The 27,977-nt window shown below is 37.1% G+C and overlaps 1 protein-coding gene and 1 long non-coding RNA gene across 6 annotated transcripts in view; one reads left to right on the top strand and one right to left on the bottom strand.

Annotated features, from left to right (window-relative positions):
- Nucleotides 1–11,427: 11,427 nt before the first annotated feature.
- LOC109550485 (uncharacterized) lies at nucleotides 11,428–27,751 on the bottom strand. Of its 5 annotated transcripts, none has more exons than XR_012327005.1 (5): nucleotides 27,512–27,751; nucleotides 27,002–27,137; nucleotides 23,600–23,694; nucleotides 22,948–23,043; nucleotides 11,428–13,270 (listed from the first exon to the last, which is right to left on the bottom strand). It is a non-coding gene; the product is annotated as an uncharacterized lncRNA (long non-coding RNA). The 5 variants fall into 5 exon arrangements; XR_012327006.1 differs by lacking the exon at nucleotides 11,428–13,270 and adding an exon at nucleotides 19,597–22,146; XR_012327004.1 differs by lacking the exon at nucleotides 11,428–13,270 and adding an exon at nucleotides 19,597–22,693.
- The window catches only part of ATAD1 (ATPase family AAA domain containing 1), a 55,227-nt gene continuing 55,000 nt past the window's right edge, over nucleotides 27,751–27,977 (top strand). Inside the window, exon 1 of the mRNA XM_004315128.4 lies at nucleotides 27,751–27,871. Within this exon, the coding sequence (XP_004315176.3) occupies nucleotides 27,756–27,871 (116 nt within the window). The 5' untranslated portion in view covers nucleotides 27,751–27,755. The remainder of the gene's footprint in view (nucleotides 27,872–27,977) is intronic.

Here is a 27,977-nt window from a genome sequence, read left to right on the forward strand (position 1 = left end):
ATCAGCTGACAATTTGATTAGCAGCTGAATGTTTTCAGTTTGTTACCTATTTTGTTCCTTAATCATGTAATCTTTTCATTTCCTCACTCATCTATTTCACATGCATAATTCTACTCTAGGATTAATATATTTCACAAAAGTGTTCATTAAAATTCAGTAAAATAAAAGTGATAATACATGTATACATATATATGTTTACATAATTACATGGAAAATGTATGGAAGAATAAACCAGAGAGAAGATAACACTGGTTATCTCTGAGGTTAGGATGGGGAGGGAGGGCCTCAGAGGGAGAGGAATTTCTCTTTTCATTTATTGCTTTTTATATGATTTGAAGGTTCTTTACAATGATCATTTATTATTATGAAAAAAGTTATTTCATCAAATAGAATTAGGACTAAAAATAAACAAATACCTATTATCAAAAGAATATCAAATCAACCAAGGAAAGAGCTCAACTGTAATTTCATTTTTAAATAAATGAGCTCACTAAGGAATTTCCAGCATTTAAGCCTAAAGGTCTGTTTGATGTCTGCTGCACAACAGAAATACATGAGAATAACTGCTATAAGTGCTGTCTAGTAGAGATACTGTATAGTAGACAGGTTATATCTTACCCTGAGTACCCTCTCTCCCTAGATCAACCATCTCTACTAGATCTACTCTTCACTCTTTGTACTATCTAATGACTTTTGCTGCTCAAAGAAAATACACTCCAGAAATAATCATCTGGTACCACAGCAATACCACCATTCAAAGCAGTGGCAGATTACTTTATGATCCAAGAAATCTCAAAGGTCCCTTAGTTCACCAATCCCATTTTACAAAGGAAGAAACTGAAGCCCAAGGAGTTTATATGCCCAGATTACATAGCTACTCAATGAGGGATCCTGGATTGGAGTTTGGGAAATTTCTTGAATAAATTCCCATCAGTGAATAAAGAGGGGAAGAAAACCTCGCTTTTAGAGACTTAAGTTAATTAGAAATTTCACTGGAGAAGGCTGTTAATGGTATTTTCAAGCTTGTACAGGGGAGAATGAAGGCAACAAGAAGACTACCTAACCAGAAACAGTAAATAGGGTTTGGAATAGGGAAAGATGGTGACTGATGCTTACTCTCTGTCCTAAAGTGTCCTGAAATTGAACCATGAGAATTAGGGCCTTAACGATCAAACATGAATTGCTGCATGTTACAATTCTGCTTCTCCTCCTCAGTTCCTAAGATCACTGGGAGAATATCTTCCAAACAACGATGGAAAGGAGGCAACTGTTATACGTGGATTGAGAAAAAGAAAAGGGACTATGCTCTTTTGAAAGGAAGGAAATGCCAAAAGCTTCCGGGAATAGAGGGAAACACTGCCACCTGCTGAAGAGTTGGAGTCAATGAAAATGGTGCCAGGCATGGTTAGAGGGAGCATCTCCTGCAGGGCTCAAAATACCGTATGCTAACACATATATATGAATCTAAAAAAAAAAAAAAAGGTTCTGAAGAACCTAGGGGCAGGACAGGAATAAAGATGCAGACGTAGAGAATGGACTTGAGGACACAGGGAGGGGGAAGGGTAAGCTGGGACGAAGTGAGAGAGTGGCATGGACTTATATATACTACCAAATGTCAAACAGATACCTAGTAGGAAGCAGCCGCATAGCACAGGGAGATCAGCTCAGTGCTTTGTGTCCACCTAAGACGGGTGGGATAGTGAGGGTGGGAGGGAGATGCAAGAGGGAAGAGATATGGGGATATATGTATATGTATGGCTGATTCACTTTGTTATACAGCAGAAACTAACACACCATTGTAAAGTAATTATACTCCAATAAAGATGTTAAAAAATTTTTAAATTTTTATAAAATCAGTTAACGAATCTATTTGCAGTCTGAGCAGGTCAGTGCAGAGAGAAAGTTTAGTTCTGGATTTTATCAGGCCAATCTGTAGTAGAGAAAGGTCAGCTTATCTCTACTGTGAGGATGGTAGAGGCCTGCATCCCTGCTTCCCTTTCTTCCATGAATATTTATGCCTATTAGCTCTGAATTTTTTCCCAAAACCTAAATCTCAAAATAATTAAATATACTTGGTTGAGACAAGATAAAAGTGATCTGAGAGGAAAAAGCAATACAAAGAAGTTTATTCATATAACATATGCACAGGGTTAAAAATTCCCAGTGGCTCACTACTACCATTCCCCAGACTGTCTGGGTTTTTTTCCTTTTTACTCTTCCTCTAATATTCACATACAAATATACACACAAAGGGCAATTGCAAGAGAGGGCTGGGAGAAAGTTGCTGATCCTTTATATAAAGACTTAGCCTTTCCCCTCTGCTATGGTCTGAGTGTGTCCTCTCCAAATTTTTACATTGAAACCCAACCCCAAGGTGAAGGTATTAAGAGGTAGGGCCTTTGTGAGGTGATTAGACCATAAAAGCAGAGCCCTCACGAATGGGATTAGTGCCCTTATAAAAACGGTCTGACAGAGCTCCCTTCTCCTTCTGCCATGCCAGGTGAGGTTACATCTAGAAGACAACATTTATGAATCGGGAAGCAGGCCCTTGCTAGACACAGACCTGGTCATGTAGGCGCACTGATCCTGGACATTCAGCCTCCAAAACTGAGAAATACATTTCTGTTCTTTATAAGCCACCCAGCCTATGGCATTTTGCTGTAGCAGCCTGAACAGACTGAGACACCCTCTTTCCAGCATCCTTCCGCTCTCTTTTCTCCTGCCCTCTTTCTTACCATTCTCTTTCTTCCTATCCCATTTTCCTCCTCCTAACCTCTATATTCCTAGATTCTCTTTATTAACGTACAAGAAACTGATATGGCTAGGAGACCAGGTGGGAAGGTGACATTTACAGGACTGCCAAGTTACACAGCTCCAAGGGCCCCAATCCACATTGTATGTGATGCTGTTACTTCTTGCTTTTTCAACCACATGAATGTAGTATCTTAAGTTTATATTTAATTGTTTAAAACCTAACCTTAGCGGCCCAATGGTAGGCCACTGGTTAATTCCGTGGTTCCATTTAATGATAAAATAAAGCAGTTCTGGACCTTACCCAGTTATCAGTTTCTTATTAACAATTTCTTAGGATTAATAAAACAAGTTCTAAAGGTACTCTCATTGTGATTTACATTTTTCTATCTTGCAGAACTTCAGAAAGAAACCATAGAAAAATCTAATGTTGTCAGACCTAACTTAGATGGAAATTTTTACCTATTCTAAATACAATAGATGAACAATTCTCTTGTGAATTTTTCCTAATTAATTGTACTTGAATGTACTGCATTTCTTAAAGGATGTACAGGTTTTATATTTCAGGAAACTCGAGGAAAAGGAGGTCTGTAAGCAAAGGTCATGGTACTTTAAAATTAATTTGGGAATATTTCAGGTCCTTAACATAAATTTCAGGAAGCTGGGAAACTGAAAGCTAATGGATAGAAACAGCCTATTTTCTGAGAAAAACAAAACAAAACTCTCATTTACCTAGCTGTGAGCCCTAAGTTTTATCTGAAATTTTCCTGGACATAATACCTTTGTCTTGGATGCCTCCTAAGGTGCAGCCACAGACCATTGGCTGCTAAAGTTCATGAGACCACCTTTCTCCTAAATTACCTGTTGAAGCAAGTACAAAGGAATGTTAATTGAGATGTGTCTTATTAATGTGTTCTTGTGGACTTACTAACTATAAAATATTATATTTTATTATTTTATAATGATTTTAAAATAACTTGTAGCTGTAAAATAGGACTGTCTGCATTTCATATTCTGTTTATTTTATACTGTTGAGGCACTTGTCCTATTAACTGGTCAACTTTTTCTTATGAATTGAATTTGGCACATTAAGTGTTCTCAGTCTTTAAGTAGAATTAAACTGGTCCCTGACTGAGAATGGCCATTATTCTATTTTTGAAATGTACTGTCCTTTTCAACTACATCCAGAAACTTGTAAACCAGAAAAATTTTGCCCTAAGAGTAAGCTACTTTTGGTAGTATACTTACCTTGGTACTTTACTTGGCCTGAGTTTGCTGTTGGAAGCTAGGTCAAGCGATCCCAACTTCTTGTTCTTCCAAATTGCACAGAATGTTGATAATAACCTTTTCTACTAGACATCTGTTTATTTTGCAGTTAACAGAGGGTAAAGGAGGCCTTAAAGACATTTCTGCTTCAGGGCACAGAATGCAAACCAACTATAGTGCTGTCTTTCTACCATCTTTGTTCACGTAGACTAAGGATGCCCTTTAAAGAAAGAAAATCATGGATAAAAATACTTCCAGAGGGGATCTTCCCTGGCGATCCAGTGGTTAAGACTTCACCTTCCAACGCAGGGGGTGTGGCTTCGATCCCTGGTCAGGGAGCTAAGATCCCACATGCCTCACAGCCAAAAAACCAAAAACATAAAACAGAAGCAATGTTGTAACAAATCCAATAAAGACTTTGAAAATGGTCCACATCAAAAAAATCTTAAAAAATAAATACTTCCAGAGGTTGTCACAAGCAAATTATAGAAAGAAATTAAGTGTCTCATAGAGCCCTGGTGGGTTACTACACATTGGTCACCAGTTATTATTTTTTTTTATTTTTATTTTTTTTTCGGTACGCGGGCCTCTCACTGTTGTGGCCTCTCCCGCTGCGGAGCACAGACTCCGGACGCGCAGGCTCAGTGGCCATGGCTCACGGTCCCAGCCGCTCCGCGGCATGTGGGATCTTCCCGGATCGGGTCACGAATCCTGTCCCCTGCAGCGGCAGGCGGACTCCCAACCACTACGCCATCAGGGAAGCCCGGTCACCAGTTATTTAGATAAAGTGACCATGGGATTTCCCCCAAATTAGAATATTCCTATGACTCACATACAGGGAACTTTGGAGGGACTTCTCCCAAGTCCTTGAGAGGCATAGCAATGTCCTCAGTGATGAGGGTTCAGTGAAACAGTCATATAGCTTAGGAGGCTCCAACAGTAGTAATTTCAATTCTGGGTATAATCCCCAGAGTAGTGGTCTTCAAACTAGGGAACTGAGACACTCAAGATAGTTTTAAGACGATCAGTTCCAGATCTTTAACTTCAATATATACTTCCTCCCAAATCTGATCTTCCTGAGAACCAGTGTAGTTAAGTGGCCCTTGTGGTTCCTAGCCCCACCTCCCTTTTCACACTGGCCCTTTCTCCCACTTTTTTAAAAGAGAAAGGCATACCTCTACCTAAATGCTAAAATGGTGTACTGCTCCAAAGTGTAAAAACCTGCAAGGACCTGAAGAGACATTCTGAAATAACGATATTGGTGTTGAGAGGCTAAATGATTTTACTAACAAACCCTTTTGAAAGTTAGATTGTTTAACAATACATGTTTTCTAGTAAATTGAAGGAAGACCTATTTATACTGTCCACTGAAAAATTATTAAAGATAAGATCACTAAGTGATGTGTGGCATACAACTTGGAAAGCTTTCTGATAAATGTGACATCACTAAAACAATTCCTTCCAATCACATATCTATGTAAACAATATTCCTCATTGTTCATAATATAAAGGCAAACACTAGAAATAAACCAATGTGTGAACCTGTCTCTTTCTGGAAATGAGTAAAATTCACTTATGATATATAATTTTTTAAAGCCCTATTGATTTCTTTTTTATGTTTAATAGTTACAACATTTTAAAGCATTGATAAATTATGAACTAAAAATAATTAATGATAATTAAGAATAATTTAACACTTAGAAGTATTATGGCCAAAGGAATTTAACATAATTTAATTTAAATTTATGTATAAAATTTGTTACAGAGAAGTATGATAGAGTGATCATTAAAGATATTCACACATAATGTATATTACGTTCAGATAAAAATCTGTGGCAGGAGTGGAAAGAAAATTCAAGTGCAAAGAGAAAATGAAGTGATGTAAAATTTCCCACTATAAGAGAAGCACCTGTTCATGTTGCTAATGTTTTGATGGATAATGATGAATATATCAAATCACTATGGCATTTATATTCCATTAGATACATTTATTAATTCTACTTTTAAACGTTAATGTTTACATTACAAGGAAATTATTTCCTTTGTAACTACTTAAACTCATAATGAAAAGTTTCATTCCAATTCTAAAATGTGTAAGGAAGAAAAGTTTGTCCAAATTGTTTGTGGGATAAGCTAGCAAAATAGTTTAAAAATTCCTTACTCTAGAAAAACTTTCATACGTGTGCATAAGAAAACATGTAGGGATTTTCATGGCAATATTATTTGAAATAGCAAAAAGTTAGGAAGAACCTAAAAAAAAATCCATCAATATGGATAAATAAAATGTGATGTTTTCAGATGATAGAATTATTATACACTAGGTTAAAAGGAAGAAATTAGATAAATTTATCAACATGGAAATATCTCAAGATTTACCTGATCCTCAGAATTACAGTAGGCTCATCTTTCTCTCATTTCCTGTCCTCACAACAGTGAAGCCATTCCAGGAAGCAGGAAGTCCACAGGATATGTGGTATCACCCAAACCTTGGTCCTGAAGCAGAGAACTTTGAATGGGTGTGTAACATGATCATATCATAGTTATTATCATGAAGGCTCCACAGTTTTCTGAGGCATTTTAATGACTACCCCTTGTGGGAGTGGAGGGGAGATTAAAACGGCCAAAGAACCAATTAGAAGGAAAAGAATTTCTTCATCATCTTTTTGAAATTTCTACTTGCCTGGAAAGAGGAAGTAAGTTATTTATTTATTCATTTATTTATTTATTTAGGATGGATAGAGGGAATATTAGTGATCTAGCAAATATCCAAAGGTGAGATAAGTAGAAAGCACCTCTTAGCAAGAAATTAATTCTATGGTGATAAAATCATAGTTCAGGAGTTCATTTCTGTAGGAAAGCAAAATCCATAAGGCGCAGGAATGACAATTAAGTTCCTTGTCTATATGTATAAACTTCATCCTTCTCTTTCTGTTTAGAGAAATCTACTAAAATATTTGAATATTTCAAAAATTAAATCCTATTTTCTCACTAACCCCAAGGTAAAATTAGTGATAACATGAAATGAGGACATAATAAGAGTAATAATGATAATTACTATCAATATTTTATTATAACTAACATTTGTTGATAACATTTAGAAATGTATAGGGTCATTAAAGGGCACATGTAAAGTCTTAAGAAGCCCCCTGGCATGTTTACATTTTCTCTCCTAGGTCTCTGCAAATACGTTTTTATAAGGACAGCCTGGGGTAAGCACTTTGATACAAATAATAATGAATATTTATTGACTACATATTACTACTAAATGGTCTACAGGCAGATCTACAGAAATACATCTCATGTTTTTCTTATAATTTGACTCTATATAATTTGATACTGCTTCTGTATCACAAGTATTGAAATCATTCCTCTCCTGAAATAACTGAGGCTTTATTATCATTTCTGCAATTCTCCACCCCCAGGAATTTTCTCCCTAAGGTTTCCAGTATTCTGTAAGTACTATCTCAGCAGACCCATTCCATCAGTTCACCAGACATGCCTATACAGAACCAAACCTCCAGAGTGAAGCAGCCTTCATACAAGTACCTCTACCAAAGGAGAGACAAAGGGAGAAAAGAAATGTTATCAGATTGATTGTAATCATTAATCCTTATACTGTATATATGAAAGGAAGATGCAGGATTGTAGTTTTGGACATAAAATTAAACTGGATGGCTATCCACTGGTAAATATATCCAACATTTTGCTGCATTTAATACTTTCTTGTTACTCCATTCTCTCTGGAGCACAAACTGAAGCATTTCTTGAGTCAGACACCCTTGGTGTTAGTTTACAGGAAACACTTAATCTGAGTCACTTTTGGCTTCTTTATACACCATTCCCCACTGCCTTACCCTGAAAGGTGAGGTACTTTACTATGTATACTGAAATCATAAATTCCTTGAGAGGCTATTTAGCATAGAGGCTAGAAGCACCATTTCTGGAGCCAGACTGTCTGCTTTCAAATATTGCTCTGCCACTTAACAGTTGTGAGATCTTTGGCGAGTTACATAAGCTCTTGTATCCCTTGTCTGTAAAATGGGGATAATAATAGTACCTACCTCACAGGGTTGTTACGAGGACTGGGTGAGGATATATATATTATATTACCTAGAACAAGTCTGGCACATAGTAAACACTATATAAGTGCTCGTTGTTAGCTGGTTTTATTGAGTGCAGATACTATATCTTACTCAGTTGTATTCTCCTTATTGCCACCTCTGACACCTTGCATATTATTTGAGATACGGTAAACTTTCAGTAAAATGCCGAATGAATGGCTAATAGCTAACAACAAGTGCAAGATGGGAGATGATAAGAAAACAAGGATTCCCCTGGTCCTTCAAGATGTCCCCAATAAACAGTCATTTTATGTCTTTTATTGTTATAATCTTACGTCATATCAATGTTTCAGTTAAGAGTTTAAATAAGCCACATTTGCCTCTGAGTCAAAGTATGGTAATGAAATAGTCCAATCACAGTGACCTGCCACATTTTTTAAGTCACATGTCCAATATTATGACATAAGCAAGAATGCATTCAATCTCCTTTTCCACCCATTCAAAATTCCCTGTGAGGGCCAGGTTCAGGAGATGTCACCTCCTCCATAGACTAGATAGCTTCCTGAATAATGTCTCCTACAAACTAGAAGGATGATAGTTCCAGCTGAACTATACAAAGAGCAAACTAGCAACGGGCTTCCCAAGAACCAGCCTCATTCACAGTTGTCAGAAGGTACAGTACCTCTAGACTCTCTAGTTTAAACCCTGCCAACTCCTAACTACATCTCAGTCTTTGCTTCAGTGTAGCTAGTCCCACTTCCCATTAAGTTTCTTGGAGGTTAAAAAATAATTCTTTGTACAAAGGTGTAAATCTCTGTACTTCTCACAATGCCTAGCACAGTTTTTTTACATATCAGATAGACAGTAAGTATTTATAAACTCAATGACTAAAAGACTGCATACTGTTTCAAATATATACTTAAACATACAAATATATCTTATCAACTGAATATAACATAATTCTCAGATAATAATATCCATATATTTTGTTACCATGTCATGTCATATAAACTTTTCTTTCTATACTTTGGTGTAGGATATTATCTGCAAAGACTTTAATCTCTATTTCCATTTTTTGTTTCCTAGAGGGAACATCAACAGAGCAAATGTCAGACTTAGTTAATAATCTGTGCCCTGAAGGGGAAAAAAAGGTCTATGAGGCCTTTTTGATCATAAAACAAACATAGTAATGTACCTTTTCCTCAGCTGCAGCATAAATAACCAAAATTTCCGGGAATGTGGACTCCTACTTTTATGCAGGAGGCTAACTTTTCTCTTTCAAACAAGTTCTGATGAAATTATCATTTTCTAACATTTCTCTCTGAATGTCTCTAAGATGGAAGTGGCCAAATCACAACTGAGTTTGATTTCACAAATTATCCTTACCAACTCTGGAACAATGTAGTGCTTTATTAAAACTCCAGTGTGAGAAGGGAAAACTACAGTATTCTTATTCTAGAATAAGTAATAACCTTTTTATTTTCAAGTGACCCAAGCAGAGTTAAGCTATGTCTTCTGGCCAACAGTGGCAGAGCTAAAGCACAGCCCTGGGGAGGACAACATGGAAGGGCAGAAGAGGAATGGGAATGGAACAAGAGTACAAGGAAAAGATGGGGGGATGAAGGTGGATAATGGAAAGGTGCTCCCTTCAAGGATCAGCTTCTTCTTTAAACCCTGCTCTACTGATTAACCAAGTTCACAGATGGAAAAAAAATTGTGAAGAAAGGAAAAAGACAAGGGAACAGATAAGATGGAAAAGATCAGTGGGGGACAAAAAGAAAAGAAAGAAGTCCATCTGGTGGAGAGCAATAGAGCATAACATGAAATTGCCTTAGGTACCAAAGCTCACTGATCTATTCTAGAGCCTTCAGCCCACTTGAGACAGTAACCTAGTTCTAGCCTAGTTCCACTCCAATTATGAGGCCTTGTCCTTCTTTTATGATGGGTAAGAATTATTAGTGTTTTGTTATTTTCTTATATGAATTTATTTAAAACTATTATCTGCAAAAGATAAGCAAACTCCTTTACCTTCCTTCTACTCAATTATATATATTTATTCAGCACTACTCTCATTTCTCATTCTTTCCCACACTGTAAGTGAAAGAAATGAACTTTTGGCTTCTAACCATATGTCTTTGAAGTAAGCTTCTCAAAGACATAAAAATTGGCCCAAACAGGACCTAGGTCACTTAGCCTTGAGATTATTTATAGTGAAACATTAGGCAAATTTAGTCAAGGAGACCAGGGACCAAATAATCAAGCAGTATACTAATCCAAAACATAGGCATATCAAAATTATCAAAATACATATTTGAGGTGTGTTATAACTAAACAATAAAAACTTAGTTGGCTCTCTAGAGCTACTAGTCTAGTTTTGGGAGAAGCCCTCCAGTTCTGGCTTAAAGAGCAGGAAAAGCATTTCCTAATGCTCAGAAAGACTAGGAGAAATCTGCCATTTTTTGTTCTTGTCTCTGTTCTCTAGTGCCCCAGGCCCCAGGAAATCCTGCCAGCCCAGCAGTGGCAATGACTACAATGGGCACCAAAATCTCTGAGAGAGGGGAACCTTCCTCTAAGGAGAAGCTGTGGTCTCAGGAGAATGGGCAGAATGCCGGTTGCTTTTTTTTCTGTCCATCTACTGACTGGCCCTGGACATGGCACAGTCCCAGCGAGTAGTATGCAGCAGCGCAGGATCACTGAAGCACTAGCTTTCTGGCTGTAAGGCTAAAAGAGGAAGTCTAGGAAGCCAGAAAGTACCAGAGATCATGGAGACGGAGGAGCTCAGGAAAGTAACAAAGTTGATTATAAACACCTAGGCTCACCTTCAAGCTGCACAAGGGTGGATCTGATCCTAAACAGCATACCAAAGACTTTGAAGGATATACCACTGCACATGTCCCAGACTGATCACTGAGCGCGGCACACATAGTAGATAGATCTGAACAGTACCGCAAATATTCTGAAAACAAAATTGACGTTGAAACTAGAACCTACAGGAGTTTGGTTGAAATTTGTGGCCTAAATACAACCAGCTCTATTGCCTGCTAAAACAAAAAATATCAATATTCTCCATAGGATTTAAACAAAAGCCAGAGTCTTATATTATTTTTTTAATAGAATTTCTAGAAGTTGAATTTTTGTTTAAAGCTCATTTGGCCAAAAAGTTTGCTTTTATGTTGCCCATATTTTATTTTATTTATTTTTTAACATCTTCATTGGAATATAATTGCTTTACAATGGTGTGTTAGTTTCTGCTGTATAACAAAGTGAGTCAGCTATACGTATACATATATCCCCATATCCCCTCCCTCTTGTGTCTCCCTCCCTCCCTCCCTATCCCACCCCTCTAGGTGGTCACAAAGCACAGAGCTGATCTCCCTTTGCTATGCGGCTGCTTCCTACTAGCTATCTATTTTACATTTGGCAGTGTATATATGTCCATGCCACTCTGTCACTTCGTTCCAGCTTACCCTTCCCCCTCCCTGTGTCCTCAAATCCATTCTCTACGTCTGCATCTTTATTCCTGTCCTGCCCCTACGTTCTTCAGAACCTTCTTCATTTTTTTTAGATTCCATACCATACATATGTGTTAGCATACGGTATTTGTTTTTCTCTTTCTGACTTACTTCACTCTGTATGACAGACTCTAGGTCCATCCGCCTCACTACAAATAACTCAATTTCATTTCTTTTTATGGCTGAGTAATATTCCATTGTATATATGTGCCACATCTTCTTTATCCATTCATCTGTCGATGGACACTTAAGTTGCTTCTATGCCCTGGCTATTGTAAATAATTCTGCAATGAACAGTGTGGCACATGCAGAGTCTTATAACATTTTAAATGTCTGGGATATAATTAAAAATTATTCAGCATACAAAATAACAAGGAAAATCTAAACTCACATGGGAAAAGACAATTCAGGGGCCAACACTGAGATGACATAGATGCTGAAATTAGCTAACAAAAGCTTTAAAGCAGTTATTATAAAAGCATACCAGGAAGCAAGAGAAAGGAATGCAAAGAAATAGAAGATATGAAGAACTAAACTGAAATTGTAGGACTGAAAAATACAATAACTAAAATAAAGAACTCATTGGATAGACTCAATCATAGAATGGAGATGACAGGGGAAACAGTCAGTGAATTTGAAGATAACAGAAATTATTCAATCTGAACAATGAGAAAAAAATAGGGGGTGGGAAAAAAATGAACAGCACCTCAGAGACTAGTGGGATGAAACCAAAAGATCTAATATTTGTCATTGGAGGTCCAGAAGAAGAGGAGAAAAAATACAATGCAGTAAAAAATATTTGAAAAAAATGACTGAAAAGTTCCCAAATTTGGCGAAAAACATAAACTTACCGGTTCAAGAAAGCTCAGTGAACCCTAGACAGGATAAACCCAAAGAAATCCATGCCCAAGTACATCAAAATCAAACTGCTGAAAATTGAAGGCAAAAAAAAAAAAATCTTGAAAGTAGCTACAAAAAAATGACGAATTACTTACAGGGGAACAACAATTTCAAATGATTGCAAATTTCTTATCAGAAACCATGGAGGGTAGAATTAAGTGGAACAACTTGAGGTGCTAGGGGAATAAAAACAACAACCTCCTCAACCCAGAATTCTAAATCCAGCAAAAATTCCTTCATGAATGAAGTTCAAATAAACACATTCTCAGAGAAGGAAAACAAAGAGAATTCATTGCCAGCAGACTTGCTCTAAAGAATTACTAAAGGAATATCTTTAGACAGAAGGGAAAGTATAGCAGAAGGAAACTTGGAACATCAGGAATAGAAATGTTAAATCTCTAGGTAAATATAATAGACTATTCTTGATTTCCAGTGTATATTTTCAATGTTTGCAAATGCAATACACAACTACAACATAAAGAAGAGAGTGTAAAGGGATATAAACGATTCAAAGATTTCTACATCCACTTGAAGTGGTAAAATATATTGATTCTAAGCAAACTGTGGATAATTATTTATATTTTAATCCCAAGAACAATCATTAACATTTCTTTTACAAAGACATATAGTCGGGCGTCCCTGGTGGCACAGTGGTTGAGAGTCCGCCTGCTGATGCGGGGGACGCGGGTTCGTGCCCCGGTCCAGGAGGATCCCGCATGCCGCGGAGCGGCTGGGCCCGTGAGCCATGGCCGCTGAGCCTGCGCGTCCAGGGCCTGTGCTCTGCAACAGGAGAGGCCATAGCAGTGAGAGGCCCGCGTACAGAAAAAAAAAAAAAAAAAAAGACATATAGTCAAAAACACAATAGATAAAATTGAATACAGTTGACCCTTGAACAACAGGAGTTTGAACTGCATGGGTTCACTTATACGCAGATTTTTTACAATAGTGAATGCTATAATATTACATAATCTGCAGATGCGGAACTGCAGATATGGAGGAACTGTGTATACAGAGGGTCGGCTATAAGTTACATGAAGATTTTCAACTGCATGAAGGGGCAGCATCCCTAACCTTCACGTTGTTTAAGGGTCAACTGTACTAAAAAATGTTCAACTACCTCAAAATAAGGCTGGAAAGGGAAAACAGAGAAATGAAAGAAAAAAAAGGAAACCAAGAGAAAAATAAAATGGCTGATCTATATCCAAATATATCAATAATTACATTAAATGGAAATGGTCTAAATATACCAGTTAAACATACAGATTGGTAGAATGGATACAAAGAACATGACCCAGCTATGTATTGTCAACAAAAAACAATTAAAATATATTGATATGGGTATGTTAAAAATAAAGGGGTGAAAGAATATATGACATGTGAACACTAATCAAAACCAAGTGGGAGAAGCTATATTAATATCAGACAAAGTAGATTTCAGAGCAGAGAAAATTACCAGAGCTTAATAAGGACATCACAAAATGCATGAATTATATAGCACAGGGAACTCTATTCAATACTCTGTAATGGCCTATATGGGAAAAGAATCTAAAAATAGAGTGGATATATGTATATGTATAACAGATTCACTATGCTGTACAGCAGAAGCTAACACAACATTGTAAATCAACTATACTCCAAGAAAAATTATTTAAAAAAAAACACATGAATTAAAAACTGATAGAACTGAAAGGAGAAACAGACAAATCCACAATTGTATTTGGAAACTTCAATACTCCTCTCTCAGTAATGGATAGAACTTGTAAACAAAATAAGCAAGGATATAGAAGAAATGAAAAATACCACCAACCCAAGTGAGCCCAACAGATATTTATTGATTAGTCCACTCAACACTAGGCAAAATACATATTATTTTAAATGAACATGGAACATTCACCAAGACAGACAATATCTGGATCATAATACCAGCCTAAAAAAATGTGAAAGAATTGAAATCATACACAGTATGCTCTCTAATCATAATAGGGTTATATTAGATTTCAGTAATGGAAAATAAAGAAAATCTCCAAACATTTGTAAACAACACACTTCTAAATAATCTGTGGGTCAAAGAGGAAATCAAAAGGGAAATGTAAAAATATTTTTAATTAAATAGAAATGAAAGTACAACATAGCAAAAATTGTGGGAGTCAGCTAAACCAAAGAGGGAAATTTACAGCATTAATTGCTTATATAAAAAAAGAAAAAAGGTCTCAAATCACTGATCTTTTTTAAAAAAGCAAATAAAGCAGAAGGAAGGAAATAAAGCTAAGAGCAGAAATGAATGAAAATGAAAACAAAATAGAGAAAAATCCATAAAATAAAAAACTGATTCTTTGAGATCAATGAAATCCATAAAACTCAATGAAATTCATAAACAAAAGACACAAACTATCAATATCAGGAATGAAAAAGGATATCACCACAGACCCTAGAGACATTACAAGGATAAGGGAATACATGCATAAATATGACAACCAAGGTGAAATAGACTAATTCCTTGACAACAAACTACGAAAACTCATCAAAGAGAAAACAGATAACCTGAAGAATCGTGTAACTACAGAGAAATTGAATTCATAGTTAAAAGGCTTTCAAAAAAATTTTCCTGGCCTAAAGGTAGAATTCTATTAAACATTTAAAGATGAAATGATACTACACAAACTCTTCCAGAAAATAGAAGAGGAGGAAACACTTCCCAACTCATTTTTATAAAACCAGCATTACTCTGATACCAAATACTGTACAAAAGACAGTACAGGGGAAAAAACTATAGATTAATATCTCTCATAAACATTGATATGAAAGTCAAACACACTGAGCACACTGAGTCCAGAAGTATTTTTTTAAATTATATACTACAAACAAGTAGCACTTATCCTGAAAAGGCAAGGCTGCTTCAATATTTGAAAACTCCGTCAGTGTAATCCACTATATTAGTAGACTAAAGAAGAAAAACTATGTACATAATCATATCAACTGATACAGAAATAGCATTGGAAAAAATTCAACATCCATTCAAGATTTTTAAAATTCTCAGCTTACTGAGATAGAAGGGAACTTCTTCACCTTATGTACAAAAAGCCAACATCTAATGTCACACTTAGTGGTAAAATACTGAATGCTTTCCCCCTAAGATCAGGAACAAGGCAAGGATGTCCTCTCTCACTGCTGTTATTTGACATTATACTAGAATTCTTAACCAGTATAATAAGGCAAGAATAAGAGATAAAGGCATACAGATTGAAAAGGAAGAAATTAAAATGTTCTTATTTGCAGATGACATGATTGAAACCAAAAGAAGTGACCAAAAATCAACAAAACCCAAAAAACTCCTAGAACTGAGTTAAGTACAGTCACAGGATATAAGTTAAAAACACAACAATAATTATATACCTGTATACCAGCAGTGAACAATTGAAACTGATATTTTAAAAACAATACCATTTACAATAGCTCCAAAAATATTGAAATATCTAAGAATAAATTTAACAAAACATTGACAGAACGGTATCTATATGCTGAAAACTAGAAAACATAAATGAAAGAAATCAAAGACCTAAATAAATGGAAAGACACAGCATGTTTAGGGACAGGAAGACTCAACTCCCCAATTTGATGTACAGATTTAACTCAATTTCATGAACTATCCCAGCAGAATTTTTCGAGATATAGGCAAGCTGATTCTAAAATTCATATAGAAATTCAAAGGCACTATAAAAACCAAAATAAGTTTGAAGAAAAAGAATAAAGTTGGAGAAATCATATTACCAGATTTTTAAGTTGTACTATAAAGCTAGATTAACTAAGACAGTGTGATACTGGTGAAGGGACAGTCACTTAGATCAGTGGAATAGACAGCCCAGAAACAGATCCATGCTCATATCCATGCAGATATAGCCAACTGATTTTTGACAAAGGCCCAAAAGATTGTCTTTTCAATAAATGATATTGGACCAATTGGACATTCATATACTTAAAACTGAACCTCAACCTTAATCTCACATTTTGTACAAAAATTAACTCAAAATGTGTCATAGATCTAAATGTAAAATATAAAACTTTTAGAAGAAACCTTTAGAGAAAATCTTCATAACCTGGGGTTAAGCAAAGAGTTCTTATACATGATACCAAAAACATGATCCATAAAAGAAAAAATGATAAGCTGGACTTAACATTTAAAACTTTATAAAAGACACTGTAAAAGAATAAAAAGATAAGTTACACACCAGAAGAAAATATTTGCAAATCACATACTGACAAAGGCCTTATATCTAGAATATATATATTTGAAGAGCCTGTGTTGATACTCATGCCCTGTTCCCAAATTTGTTAAAATTTAGAAAAATTGTTACATGGATTGTTAGGGCTCCTTAAAAGCAAGAAAAACATGACAAATTAACACTGCTGGATTTACAACCTACTTTACAAAAGCATTATTAGAGGATATCTTTTGAGTGCTATGGATCTTTTGAGGCTCTCGAACTTCAAATATATATTTGAAGAATTCTCAAAACTCAACAGTAAGAAAACAAACAACCCAATTTAAAAATGAGCAAAAGACTCGAACAAACATTTCACTGAAGTGGATAAATAGATGGCAAATAAGCTGTTAAAAAAGATATTAATATTGTTGATCATTAGGGAAATGTCAATTAAAATAATGAGATACCTATTACAATACCTAAAATAAAAAATACTGATAATAACAAGTTCTGGTGAGGATACAAAACAAATCGAATGCTCATACATTCTCATGGAAATGCAAAATGGTATAGCCATTGGGGAAAACCGTTTGGCAGTCTCTCAAAAAGTTGAAAATACTCTTATCATATGACCTAGCAATCCTACTCCTGGGTATTTACTTTAAGGAAATGAAAACTTCTGTTCACACAAAAACCTACACACAAATGTTTAGAGCAGCTCTATTCACAATTACCAAAAACTGGAAACAACTGAAACGTCCTTCAACAAATGAATGGACAAACTGTGGTACATCTCTACAATGGAATACTACTCAGCAATGAAAATGAATGAACTACTGGCATATGCAAATCTCAGATGAATCTCAAAGGCATGTTAAGTAAGAGAAGCCAGTCTCAGAAAGTTGTATACCGTAGGATTTAATTTATATATGACATTCTCATAAAGATAAAACTACAGTGATGGAGATTAGATCCATGGTTGCCAAGGGTTGAGGAGGTAAGTACAAAGGGGTAATACAAGGGAGTTTCTTAGGATAATGGAACTGTTATATATCTTGACTGTGGTTATATGAATCTATCGTATTAAATTCATAGAACTGTACACACATGCAGGTACGCACACACAATCAACTTTACTATATGTTAATTTAAAAATAAAACTATAATATGACGTACTGCTGTCTTAACATTTGAAAACAATTTTTATCAGAAAAAGTACATATGAGAAGAAAAAAATTCAGAGGCATTCATCAATTCCTTCTCAATTATATAGTTGAAATATAAAATGAACCATCAGAAGCCTAGTCCTGCTTAGAAGGAAGCTAGATATTGCTTCTAGTCAACATTTTACATTCTCATAAATCAAATCCATAGCACTCAAAAGATATTCTCTAATAATGCTTTTATAAAGTAGGTTGTAAATCCAGCAGTGTTAATTTGTCATGTTTTTCTTGCTTTTAAGGAGCCCTAACAATCCATGTAACAATTTTTCTAAATTTTAACAAATTTGGGAACAGGGCATGAGTATGAACACAGGCTCTCAAACTAAACATGCTGGTTCAAATTCTAACTCTGCTACTTACTAGCTATTTGCCCTGGATAAATTACTTAATCTCTCTGTGCCTCAGTTTCCTTATCTGAAGATAATAATACTAACCACATAGGGTTATTATGACTGAGAATTAAATGAGTTAATATATGACAAGCACTTAGGACAGTGCTTGGCACATATTAAATACCATATCGGTGTTTGTTAAATAAAGTGCACTACGTTCTTGTCCATTTATAACTATATGATCTTACAGGTATGCCACATTATATATGATTTAATACTCAAATTATATTTGTATGACTCAAATGGAATTTTACCAGTTTATTAATTAATATGAAAAAGATTTAATTGTAAGGTTCTGCACTTAAGTCTCTCCCTCAAAACTGTGACAGGTACAGTATGCAGGACTCAAGCTTTGACTACAGCTCTAGTACAAAAGACAAACAGGCTTTAATTAATAGCAAATTCAATAGGTATTAAAAGGGTGGATTTCAGGAAAAGGAAGCTAGTTTGATCCTAAACTGTGTTGATAAATCTCTAGTATCCACACTGGTCACACCACTCTTAAAGCATATATACTGTTCTAGATTACATGCTTAATTGATTTACACACTTAATCTGTGCAGCCCCAACGGCAAGAATCAGAACCATAGAAAAAGTTCTAGGGGAAAAGATTTAGGCTCAGTAAAAGGAAGAACTAACACTGAAGAGTTCTCCAAACATGAGATGGGCTACCTGAACAGTTGGTGAATTCCATGTCACTGGGAATGTTCAAGTAAGCTTAATGACCAGTTGGTGGGACATTGATGATCACAACAGCCACAATCATTTACTAAATGCTTATTATGTCTGTCCCAGGTCCTTTACATACATTATCTTCAATCCTTTCACCAACTCCATAATGTAGTCACTATCCCCATTTTATAGGTGAGAAAACCAAGGCTCAGAGAGGTTAAATAAATTACCCCAAACACACAGCTACTAAGTTGCAAAGCTGTGATTTGATCCAGGTCCTCTAATTCCATAGCACACATTCTACAGTTCCACACTGCCTTTGGTTGAACATTCACTGACTTTAATATTACTTTCAATCCTGAGAGAGCATGATTCCTTGAAATTATATCTTTCTAGATATATATATCTAGACCTTCCCTATTTCTATAACACTGGAGGTCTTTATCAAGGTAAAAGATGCATCTTACCTGTGTTAATGTTGGTTTGTTACTTCTATGAGAGAGATGTGTTCCAAATTAACATACCTCCCAGTATGTCAAAAGACAATGAAATTAACAATCAATTGGACTATGCAAAACAGGTGTGGAGCGTCTTACTCCTGAATTTACTTCCTAGAGGATGAGATTTTATTTAAAAAAGAGGAAAATGTTTTTTCTCTTAATAAAAGTACAAATGAACACACAAGCAGAGATAAATCTATGTCCTTACCTCTCCACCCTTCCTCTTTGGCTAGCTCTCAATTAAAACATGATTCATGAGAATCTATGTGAGTGTTTTCACTATTTGTTATAGTAATCTCTCACTAACTGGGGGTAGTGATGGTTACATTCCAGAAAAGTGCCATGTTAGATAAAACCCTCATTGGCAAGTTCGATAGGGAATTCTCAAGAGAATAAAACAATAAAGTTAGTTATAAAGCAGAAAAGAATCTTTTCCCTAGGTTGTTCACGAGTTCATATTCTGAAAGTCACGCTCTTCTGCGGAAGATGGAATTTATATTAACCACACTTCTTTTTTTAAAGTTCTTGATATAGCCCTTACTGATATTTAATGCTTTGGTTTCAAGGAACTAAACTCAACCATACATACATACATAGAGATCACAGATTGTAAAATTTAAGCATACAAATACAAAACCACATTGTGACAAAACTATGACAGGCAAAATGGTAGCTGACAAGGTAGTATAGTACACAAGTCTTGTTAGAAATTGTTATAATTTCTTAATATGTTAAAGTATACTCTGAAACCTAGAGTTCAAATTTAGCATTCATTTGTTGGATTCTAAAGGGGAGAAAATTTAAACAAAAGTTCTCCCACATACAGGTCAGAATGAACGAATCTCAGAATCACGGAATTATGAAGTTGGTAGAACTATTTCAATTTCAGAGGCAGAAACCCAGAAAGGCTACCTAACATGAGACAGGTCACAGAGCTGTCATCGAGGACTGTCATAATTTAGCATTTTTCAAGTACTGTATTCAATAATCTACATCTTGCAAGCTTCAAACTATTTTGACAGAGGCTGTTTGTTTGTTGTTCACCTGTCTGACACTCTGTACTTGGAAATGCTTTACTGTGTTGGGCACAGAAACGGAATTTGGGGCTGATCATTAAAATGGAATGTCACAGACCCCCACCTCCCTATGGAATGAGGAGGAAATGCTGTCCCTCTGCAGAGATTTTTTAGTTGTCTTCTGTTTGGGGGCTGTGAATGTGTATTCATGTGCTAGAAATCCTTATGATTCTCTCAGCTGAAGACATATAATTATTTACTCTCCCCCCCCAAAAAAAAACAATCACTTATTTCATGGGTTTTTTTTGTGTGTTTTTTTTGCGGTATGCGGGCCTCTCACTGCTGTGGCCTCTCCCGTTGCGGAGCACAGGCTCTGGACGCGCAAGCTCAGCGGCCATGGCTCACGGGCCCATCTGCTCCGCGGCACGTGGGATCCTCCCAGACCGGGGCACGAACCCGTGTCCTCTGCATCGGCAGGCAGACTCTCAACCACTGCGCCACCGGGGAAGCCCTTCATGGGTTTTTACCATTCATTTAAACTGTTTCTCTGTTTACTTCCAAGAGTCCCAAGGAAGTGGTCAGGGGAGGCTCCTTGAATACTAGTCTGTGAGGACAACATGATAATAAACTATGGCAAGCCAGTTTATCTAGCATAAGTAGTATTGAATGACGGATGGACTGGAGTGTGGAAGGTGGAACACTGCCCAGTCAGAGGTTCAAGAATATCTAGACAGAATTCTAACGCTGCTTTCAGCTGGTTAAAGAATCATTATACCATCTCTTCAGCTTTTTGCAAAACACCAAAGGGGAAGAAAACACTGTTAGGGAGTCGACCTCTTTGTCTCCTTTCCTTTACTGTCCCTTTTTCTGATCTCTCGTTTACCTGGGAATTCAGAAAATATAAAGAAATGGGTGTGGGGCATGTCTCTGGCTCTAAGCCTCATATGGGCATTCAGAGCTCTCAGAATGGTTCTGGCATTTAAACTTAATAAGCAGCAGGCTAGAAAGGAGAAAGGTTTGTGGAACTCTACCAGGTATACTATTCTGAAGTTGAATGGGACTTTGAGCACTGCTAACTTAGTATACTTGATTTGTTTCCTGCACTTCTCTAACTCAAGTTACATGCAGACTTTGCTTTTTTTTTTCCTTACCCCTTTGTTTTGTTTTTCTGTTTCCAGAAACACTGGCAATAAACAGGTGGGGAGGGCAAATTTAACAGTAGCTTGCTAGTACGCTACTGTTGGGTCTCTCTAAGATAAAACAAGGTCTAGTAGACATTTCATCCCTAAACATCTAAAATTAGCAAGTTTTGCCCTTGCCTTTGCCTTTGGAAGCCATGCACTCAGTCTCTATACAGGATATTCCATTTCTTTTGCTCAGTAGAACTCCCTCAATTTTAGGAGCATTTCCACGAGTTGCACATAGGAAATATTTTTTTAAAAACATGTTATGTTCAAAGGAATTAAATATTGTATGAAGAATAGCAGCTCTGATGTTATGATAGTCCTCAAGGGTTACAAAAAGGTTGTATTTTGCAAAGAAATGATAAGACATGCAAAGGATTGACCTCTAAAATCTCAAATCTGGTTCAGCATCTCACTTTCATCCGTTGAACTAATTTCTTTCTTCTGTGCAAAAGTCACTCGGCAATCTAAGTAAGGAGTTTTCCCAAAACAAATAATGAATGGAGATGAAAGGTAGGTTAAACCTCTACCTTAAAAAAAATCAATAGCTCTATGAAGACTTGCATTTTCACAAGACATTTGAGTCTTCAGAACTCCATGAGAGCAAGAACTGTAAGCTCAATAAATGGCTGTTATTAGACAGAATGGGAATGACAGCCAATATTAATGATGGTCTTCAGTGAACTGAGAAATATCCAGATAGTCATTTTCATGGATTGACCAATATTTTAAACTTATTTGTCTGGGGGGGGGGTCACAAGGATGGAATCTTACAGGTTTTATATAACTATCATTAATGGTTTATAGAATACTAATCAGTAAGACTCACTCAGAGGGGTGTATTAAAACCGAGAATGAGAGAACTAAGAGTTCAAAAAGACAGAGGTATAGCCTCTTCACAAGTCAGAGAAGATAAACATTCCCAGACAAGATGCCACAGTTGACAACTTGAGAGATGAAGTCCTCATGCAAACACTAAGGAGATATGAAGGAATCTTTGTCCATACAGGGCTTCTGGAAATGACAGAATATCACTTCATAGTATAATGAAAATAACATCTGAGGTATTACAATGGCATGTTTATTGAGCACTTGCTAAGTGCCAGGCACAGAGCTCAGCACTTGCCATGCACTGTCTCATTTAATTCTCAGTGCAACTCCATGGTGTGAGTACCGCTTTTGTCCCTGTATTAAAGGTGAGGAACTTGAGGCTTATAGAGCTTAATAACTTGCCCAAAGTCACAGAGCTAGTAAATAACAGATCTTACATCTAAAGCCAAGTCTGTTGGGTTGCAATGTCCATGTTCTTAAACCTTATGGATACCTAATGGGACTGGTCTCTGGTGGACACATCAGGAACAGACCTGTCATGACAGGACAATAATATAATATGGTCAGTAAAATGGTTTGATTGCACATGTCCTTATCTTTGGACCATTTGCCTTTCTTTCCTCTTTTTCCCTCCCTGGTCACCATAAATCTATTAGAATGGTGCCTGAAAAGCTTCATTCAATATGTCAGATTGGTGGGGGGGAATCAGTTAATTAAAACATTTGTTAAGCCCCTCCTATGTCCTAGGCATCCTCTTTTTTCAAGAACTGCACATCTGATAAGAGAATATAGAAACTTAAATCCCAATTATAATTCTGTGAGATGAGTACTATGCCAGTGCTATGGACACAAATTTTTGTCCTTAGAAAATAAAACATCTTGAATTCTTCTTGTCCATTTTAGTTTCACTTATGCTACAAGGTTACGAGTTATTCTGGCTAATAGAGAAAAGGGGGTGGGGGAAGTTTCATGCAATCTTAACTTTTAAAATGTTAAGCACAAGCTTAACAAAAAGTATTATTTTCCAAATACTTTCAAGGGCATTTTCCTAGAATCAGGTAAATGAGAGCAAGCAAATGACCTACTTACGGCAAAAAATGCTCCAGGTCATAAAGGATGGGAAGCCAAGTGCATCCTGGAAACCACAGCATCTGGTCTTGTTTTATGCTTCATCTATCAATCTGCTGTTACAGGAATTGAGAATTAATGTTTCAACTACTGTTTCTTCTATTTTGACTGATGAATTAATATCTTTGTTATTCTTACCCAATCTCTCCCAACTCCTCTCCCATTAAAAAAAAAAAAAATCATATGGAAGGGCATTTAGGAAGGGCCCAAACAAATCCTAGGGAGCTTACTCTTTCATTTATGCCTTAAAGTTCTTGCTAATGTAAGGTTACAGTAAGGTTAGACATCTTCCCAAGCAATTCCCTGGTTTGATCCATCCTGGCTTTCCACAGATAGTATCACCTGAACAGTCTATTTTCAGTACTGTATTAAAGCTAAACAACAAAATATTGCAGATGTAAAAGAAATATCTAAGTTCTAGGAAATGTTTCTTGGTAGCATAAACTGTAAAAAATATACAACTGGCAGTAGTGCTTGAGAAAAAGGATTATGAAGCAATGTAAGACTGTTTGTGGATTAGTGCTACCCTGATAATATGAGAAAATTACATATACACTAATTTCTATATATACTCATTTTAAATTATGTACAAAGTTTAAAAACATAAAAGCATGAAAAGTAGATTTACAACAATATGTTCTTTGAACTTTTCTATTGAGTCTTTTTAGCTTTTGTGCTTTTTATAGAATGAAGCTATCAATTCATCTTTCCACTCCTTCCAATCTGTTGAAATTTTAATTTTCCATTATTTTTGCCTTGATTCCATCTTACTCTTTCTGCTGGAGCTTCAAGCACCTGATCTTAGCCTTTCTCAGTGCTTTCATGGCTTTAGATACAGCTTCATATTCTTGCTTTTCTTTCCCCACCCATTCTATTATTTAACTTATCAAAATAATACGATTATTTTTTTCCAATGAAATATTTTTAAAAGAACCAAGGTTACCAAGTGACTCTTATACTGGCGAAATTACTGCTATATAATTTTATCTATTTATTGAAGTTCTGCTCTTTCTAAATCACTGTCAAGTGAATCATTCTCATGCGCAATGAAAAGGGTCAGGTTTACCATGTGTATTCATCCAAAGATTTCAGATTTGTTTTTCCTTCCAAAGACATTTTATTCTGAATCTTGTCATGAGGCTTCCTTGCCTTGATTTCTTGATGTATCCCAGCTGGCTTAATGGTTCAGCTAACCAGATAGGCTTTTGGGGCTGGGGCAGAAAAGATTTTTACAAAAATACATCTAAAATTATCACTGACTAGGGCAGAGTTTGTCAAAGTGTGGTCCCAAACTACCTATATCCAAATCATCTCAGATGCTTATTCAAAATGCAAATACCTGGGCCAAAACCTAGAGCAGTTAAATGGGAGCCTTTAATGCTGGGACCTGGGAACCTGCATTTTGCCAAATTGTCCAAGTGAATAGACTCACAGTGAAATTCTACAGCTCCTAATCTAAGGCATCCTTTCCCCTTCAAGGGTCCAGTGCAATAATTGACCTTGGCTACAGAGCAAACTTATCACACCTCCACCCAACTAACAAAAACAAAGGAAAATTCACTTCGCTGAGGAGAGAACTGCCATTAACTGCCTTAAGAGGCATTAGTTTAAAAACAAACAAAAACTTTCTACAGTAAATATAACTATTTTTAATATCTTGATTCTGACATCACGGAGGGAAGGCTCAGAAGGTCTACCAAAAAATCTGTTGTAATAATTTCCTGATTAATATTACACATAATGAATTATTTATTGAGCCCCTACTGTGGGCCAAATATGGTGTTTTGTGCTGCCAGGGATTATATAAAGCTATCCTGGGATGAAAAGCATATGTTCACTCAGCTCTATTCTGGAAGAATCTAGCTGATTTAGTGATTGCTGGAAATGAATGTGCATGGTATATGGGAAGGCAGTCATTTGATGTCTTAGGGCCCAGACATAGGAGGCTTCCTAAGGATTTGCTAAATGAAAATTAGGTCCAAAAAGTATAGATGTAGGTACTCAGTTTATAGCCAAACCACTGGAAAAGGAATGAGCAGCAATATTTATTTGGGGGCATGTAGACTCTTTATGGTCAGCCTTGATTACTTTATCCACAATTTCCTTTCCTGTGCAATCATACCACAGATATTAAGCAGATGAATTGAGTCTAGATGCAACCATACTGAGAGCTCCACCTGATTCTAGAGTTCATTTAGGATGTCCCTAGTAGGGTGACCAACTACTCATGGCTTGCCTGAGACATTCCCTGTATTAGCATTTGAAGTCCTATGTCCTAGAAATCCCCTTAATGTCAGACAAACTGGGTAGGTTGGTTATCCTGGCCCTTAGAGAAAAGCAGGTGAGGCTCTAAGTTGACCCAGTTTCACTCAGTGGATGATGGAAATCCATTACCATCTTGAGTTTCTCAGCTCATTTTCCTTACCAGGGTATGATTATCCTCACGAGCCACAAAACCTAAAGTTCTTTCCTTCAATAACCTCTACCTTTTAGCTCTGTCAAGGCATAGTCCCACGAGCATCCCAAGCAATGACTCAAGATTGAGGATAATCACTGGCACCCAGTGGAGAGTCTCTTCTAAGACTGCTGAACACATGGCTTGTGTTTACTTCTAAATATTATCCTGGTCTCATAATCATTCTGAGATGAAAAATCAGACTAGCACTCCCAAACCTAGCTTCATATCAGTTTTTTTAGAATTTATGTTATGGTTGTAGACACACAAAAATAGACAAAAAGGCATGCATGCAAAACAAGAACCACTTACCGTATTAGATTCCATTCTGATTCTTGTCAATAAACCCAATCACAGTTTTTAAACATTCGTGCATTCCTGTCATCCCATCCTTATCCTTTAAAGCCTTAAGATTTTGTCATTTCATGGTCTTACCTCTTTCACCTAGATTTTAAAATTTAACTGCTATCAGTTTACTATTTCAAAGAGAGAATGTAAAGTGTAGGATTTGAATCAGATCTAGGTCCCAATGAAATTTTGCCACGTCTTAGGTGCATGAACTTAAAAAAGTTTATCGCTCTAAGCTTTAAAATTTGCTCATCTATAAGTAATAAATAAAGAGAAAATAATGGCTATTTTAGAGGATTGGGTTTTTTGAGGAATTCAGGTTATGGATGTGAAGCCCAAAGAAGCATATTGCCTGACACCAAGTAGACATTCAGTAAACTGTAGCTATTATCATCATTACAGTTATTACAAGCTTGTAACAAGGGTAGCATTCACTACATTCAACAATCAGGCTGCAGAATTTTAGCCATAAAGGATGATGCCTAAAGCAGAGAGGCACAAACTGCCTTCCCGAGGAGCGTAGTAAGAGGAACTGTCCCATTACTTCATAGTCTCACCACCTCTGTCTGAAGGAAGCGATGCTTCTTATATCTGGGGGGCAATGTCTAATGTCGTCTCGCCCCTGGCAGCCTGTGCTCAGGAGGCGCTGGCTTTCAGATTTGCGCCCTGGGGACCTCTGGTGCCTCATCTCTCATTCTGCAAAGGGAAAGAAAGGGGTAAAAGAAAAAGGGAAGTCACCGAAGTGCAAAACCTGTTACCAGATGCCCTCTTTTGTCCCTACTACCAAGCCTGCCCGGGTAGGCTGCAGAATCGTTCCGCAGAAAGATTTTCAGGCGCCACCCCCAGGTGTTCGTCGGAGCAGACAAGGGAGAGGAGGGTGAGCTCACCCTAAAAACTGAAAGACAGATGGTGAGGGGTGGGGGGTTGGCCATGCGCGTCAGAGATTTGGCTAAACGACAGAACAGCAGCGTGCGGGTTTGCAGCCGGGGTTGGAGGGGCGGGCGAAGGGCGTAGGTAAGGATCAAGCAGAAGGGAAGGAAGAACTTCTCTGCGGGGAACACAGAACACACTTTGCACTCTCACGAAGGCTCCCGGGTTTGTCAGTGTTGCGACAGGAGCCCGCGAGCAGGGCTCGGACTTTATGTGACAAGCGCCTGCCCCAATTCCATCTCCGAGACTCAGCTAAACTCAGAGGCTCCGCCCAGCAGATAGCAGGTTAGGAATCTGGAGCGTGACCTCGCTCCCGCCGAGTACCCCCGCAACACTTCGAAAACCCCTAAACGCGCCCCTCCAGGCCTTCGGCCGCGGTGGCGCATGCTCCTTGCGAGGGGGCGGGCCGCGACTCCCCCCGGAAGCGTTCTTTCCCAGGCGGCGTTTCCTTCCTGTATGAGGCTGCTAGGGCCTCTTGCGGCCGCTGTTCTGCTAGGGGGGTGAGTAGCGGGTTTCCGCGGGGCTTCGTGGGACGGGCGAAGGGTCCCGCAGAGGTCCTTTAGGAGCTGGCTCGGGTCCGGGAAGCCGAGTGGGAAAGGTCACCCC

This window comes from Tursiops truncatus, chromosome 16 (genome assembly GCF_011762595.2).
Source record: "Tursiops truncatus isolate mTurTru1 chromosome 16, mTurTru1.mat.Y, whole genome shotgun sequence".
NCBI classification, from domain to species: Eukaryota; Metazoa; Chordata; class Mammalia; order Artiodactyla; family Delphinidae; genus Tursiops; species Tursiops truncatus.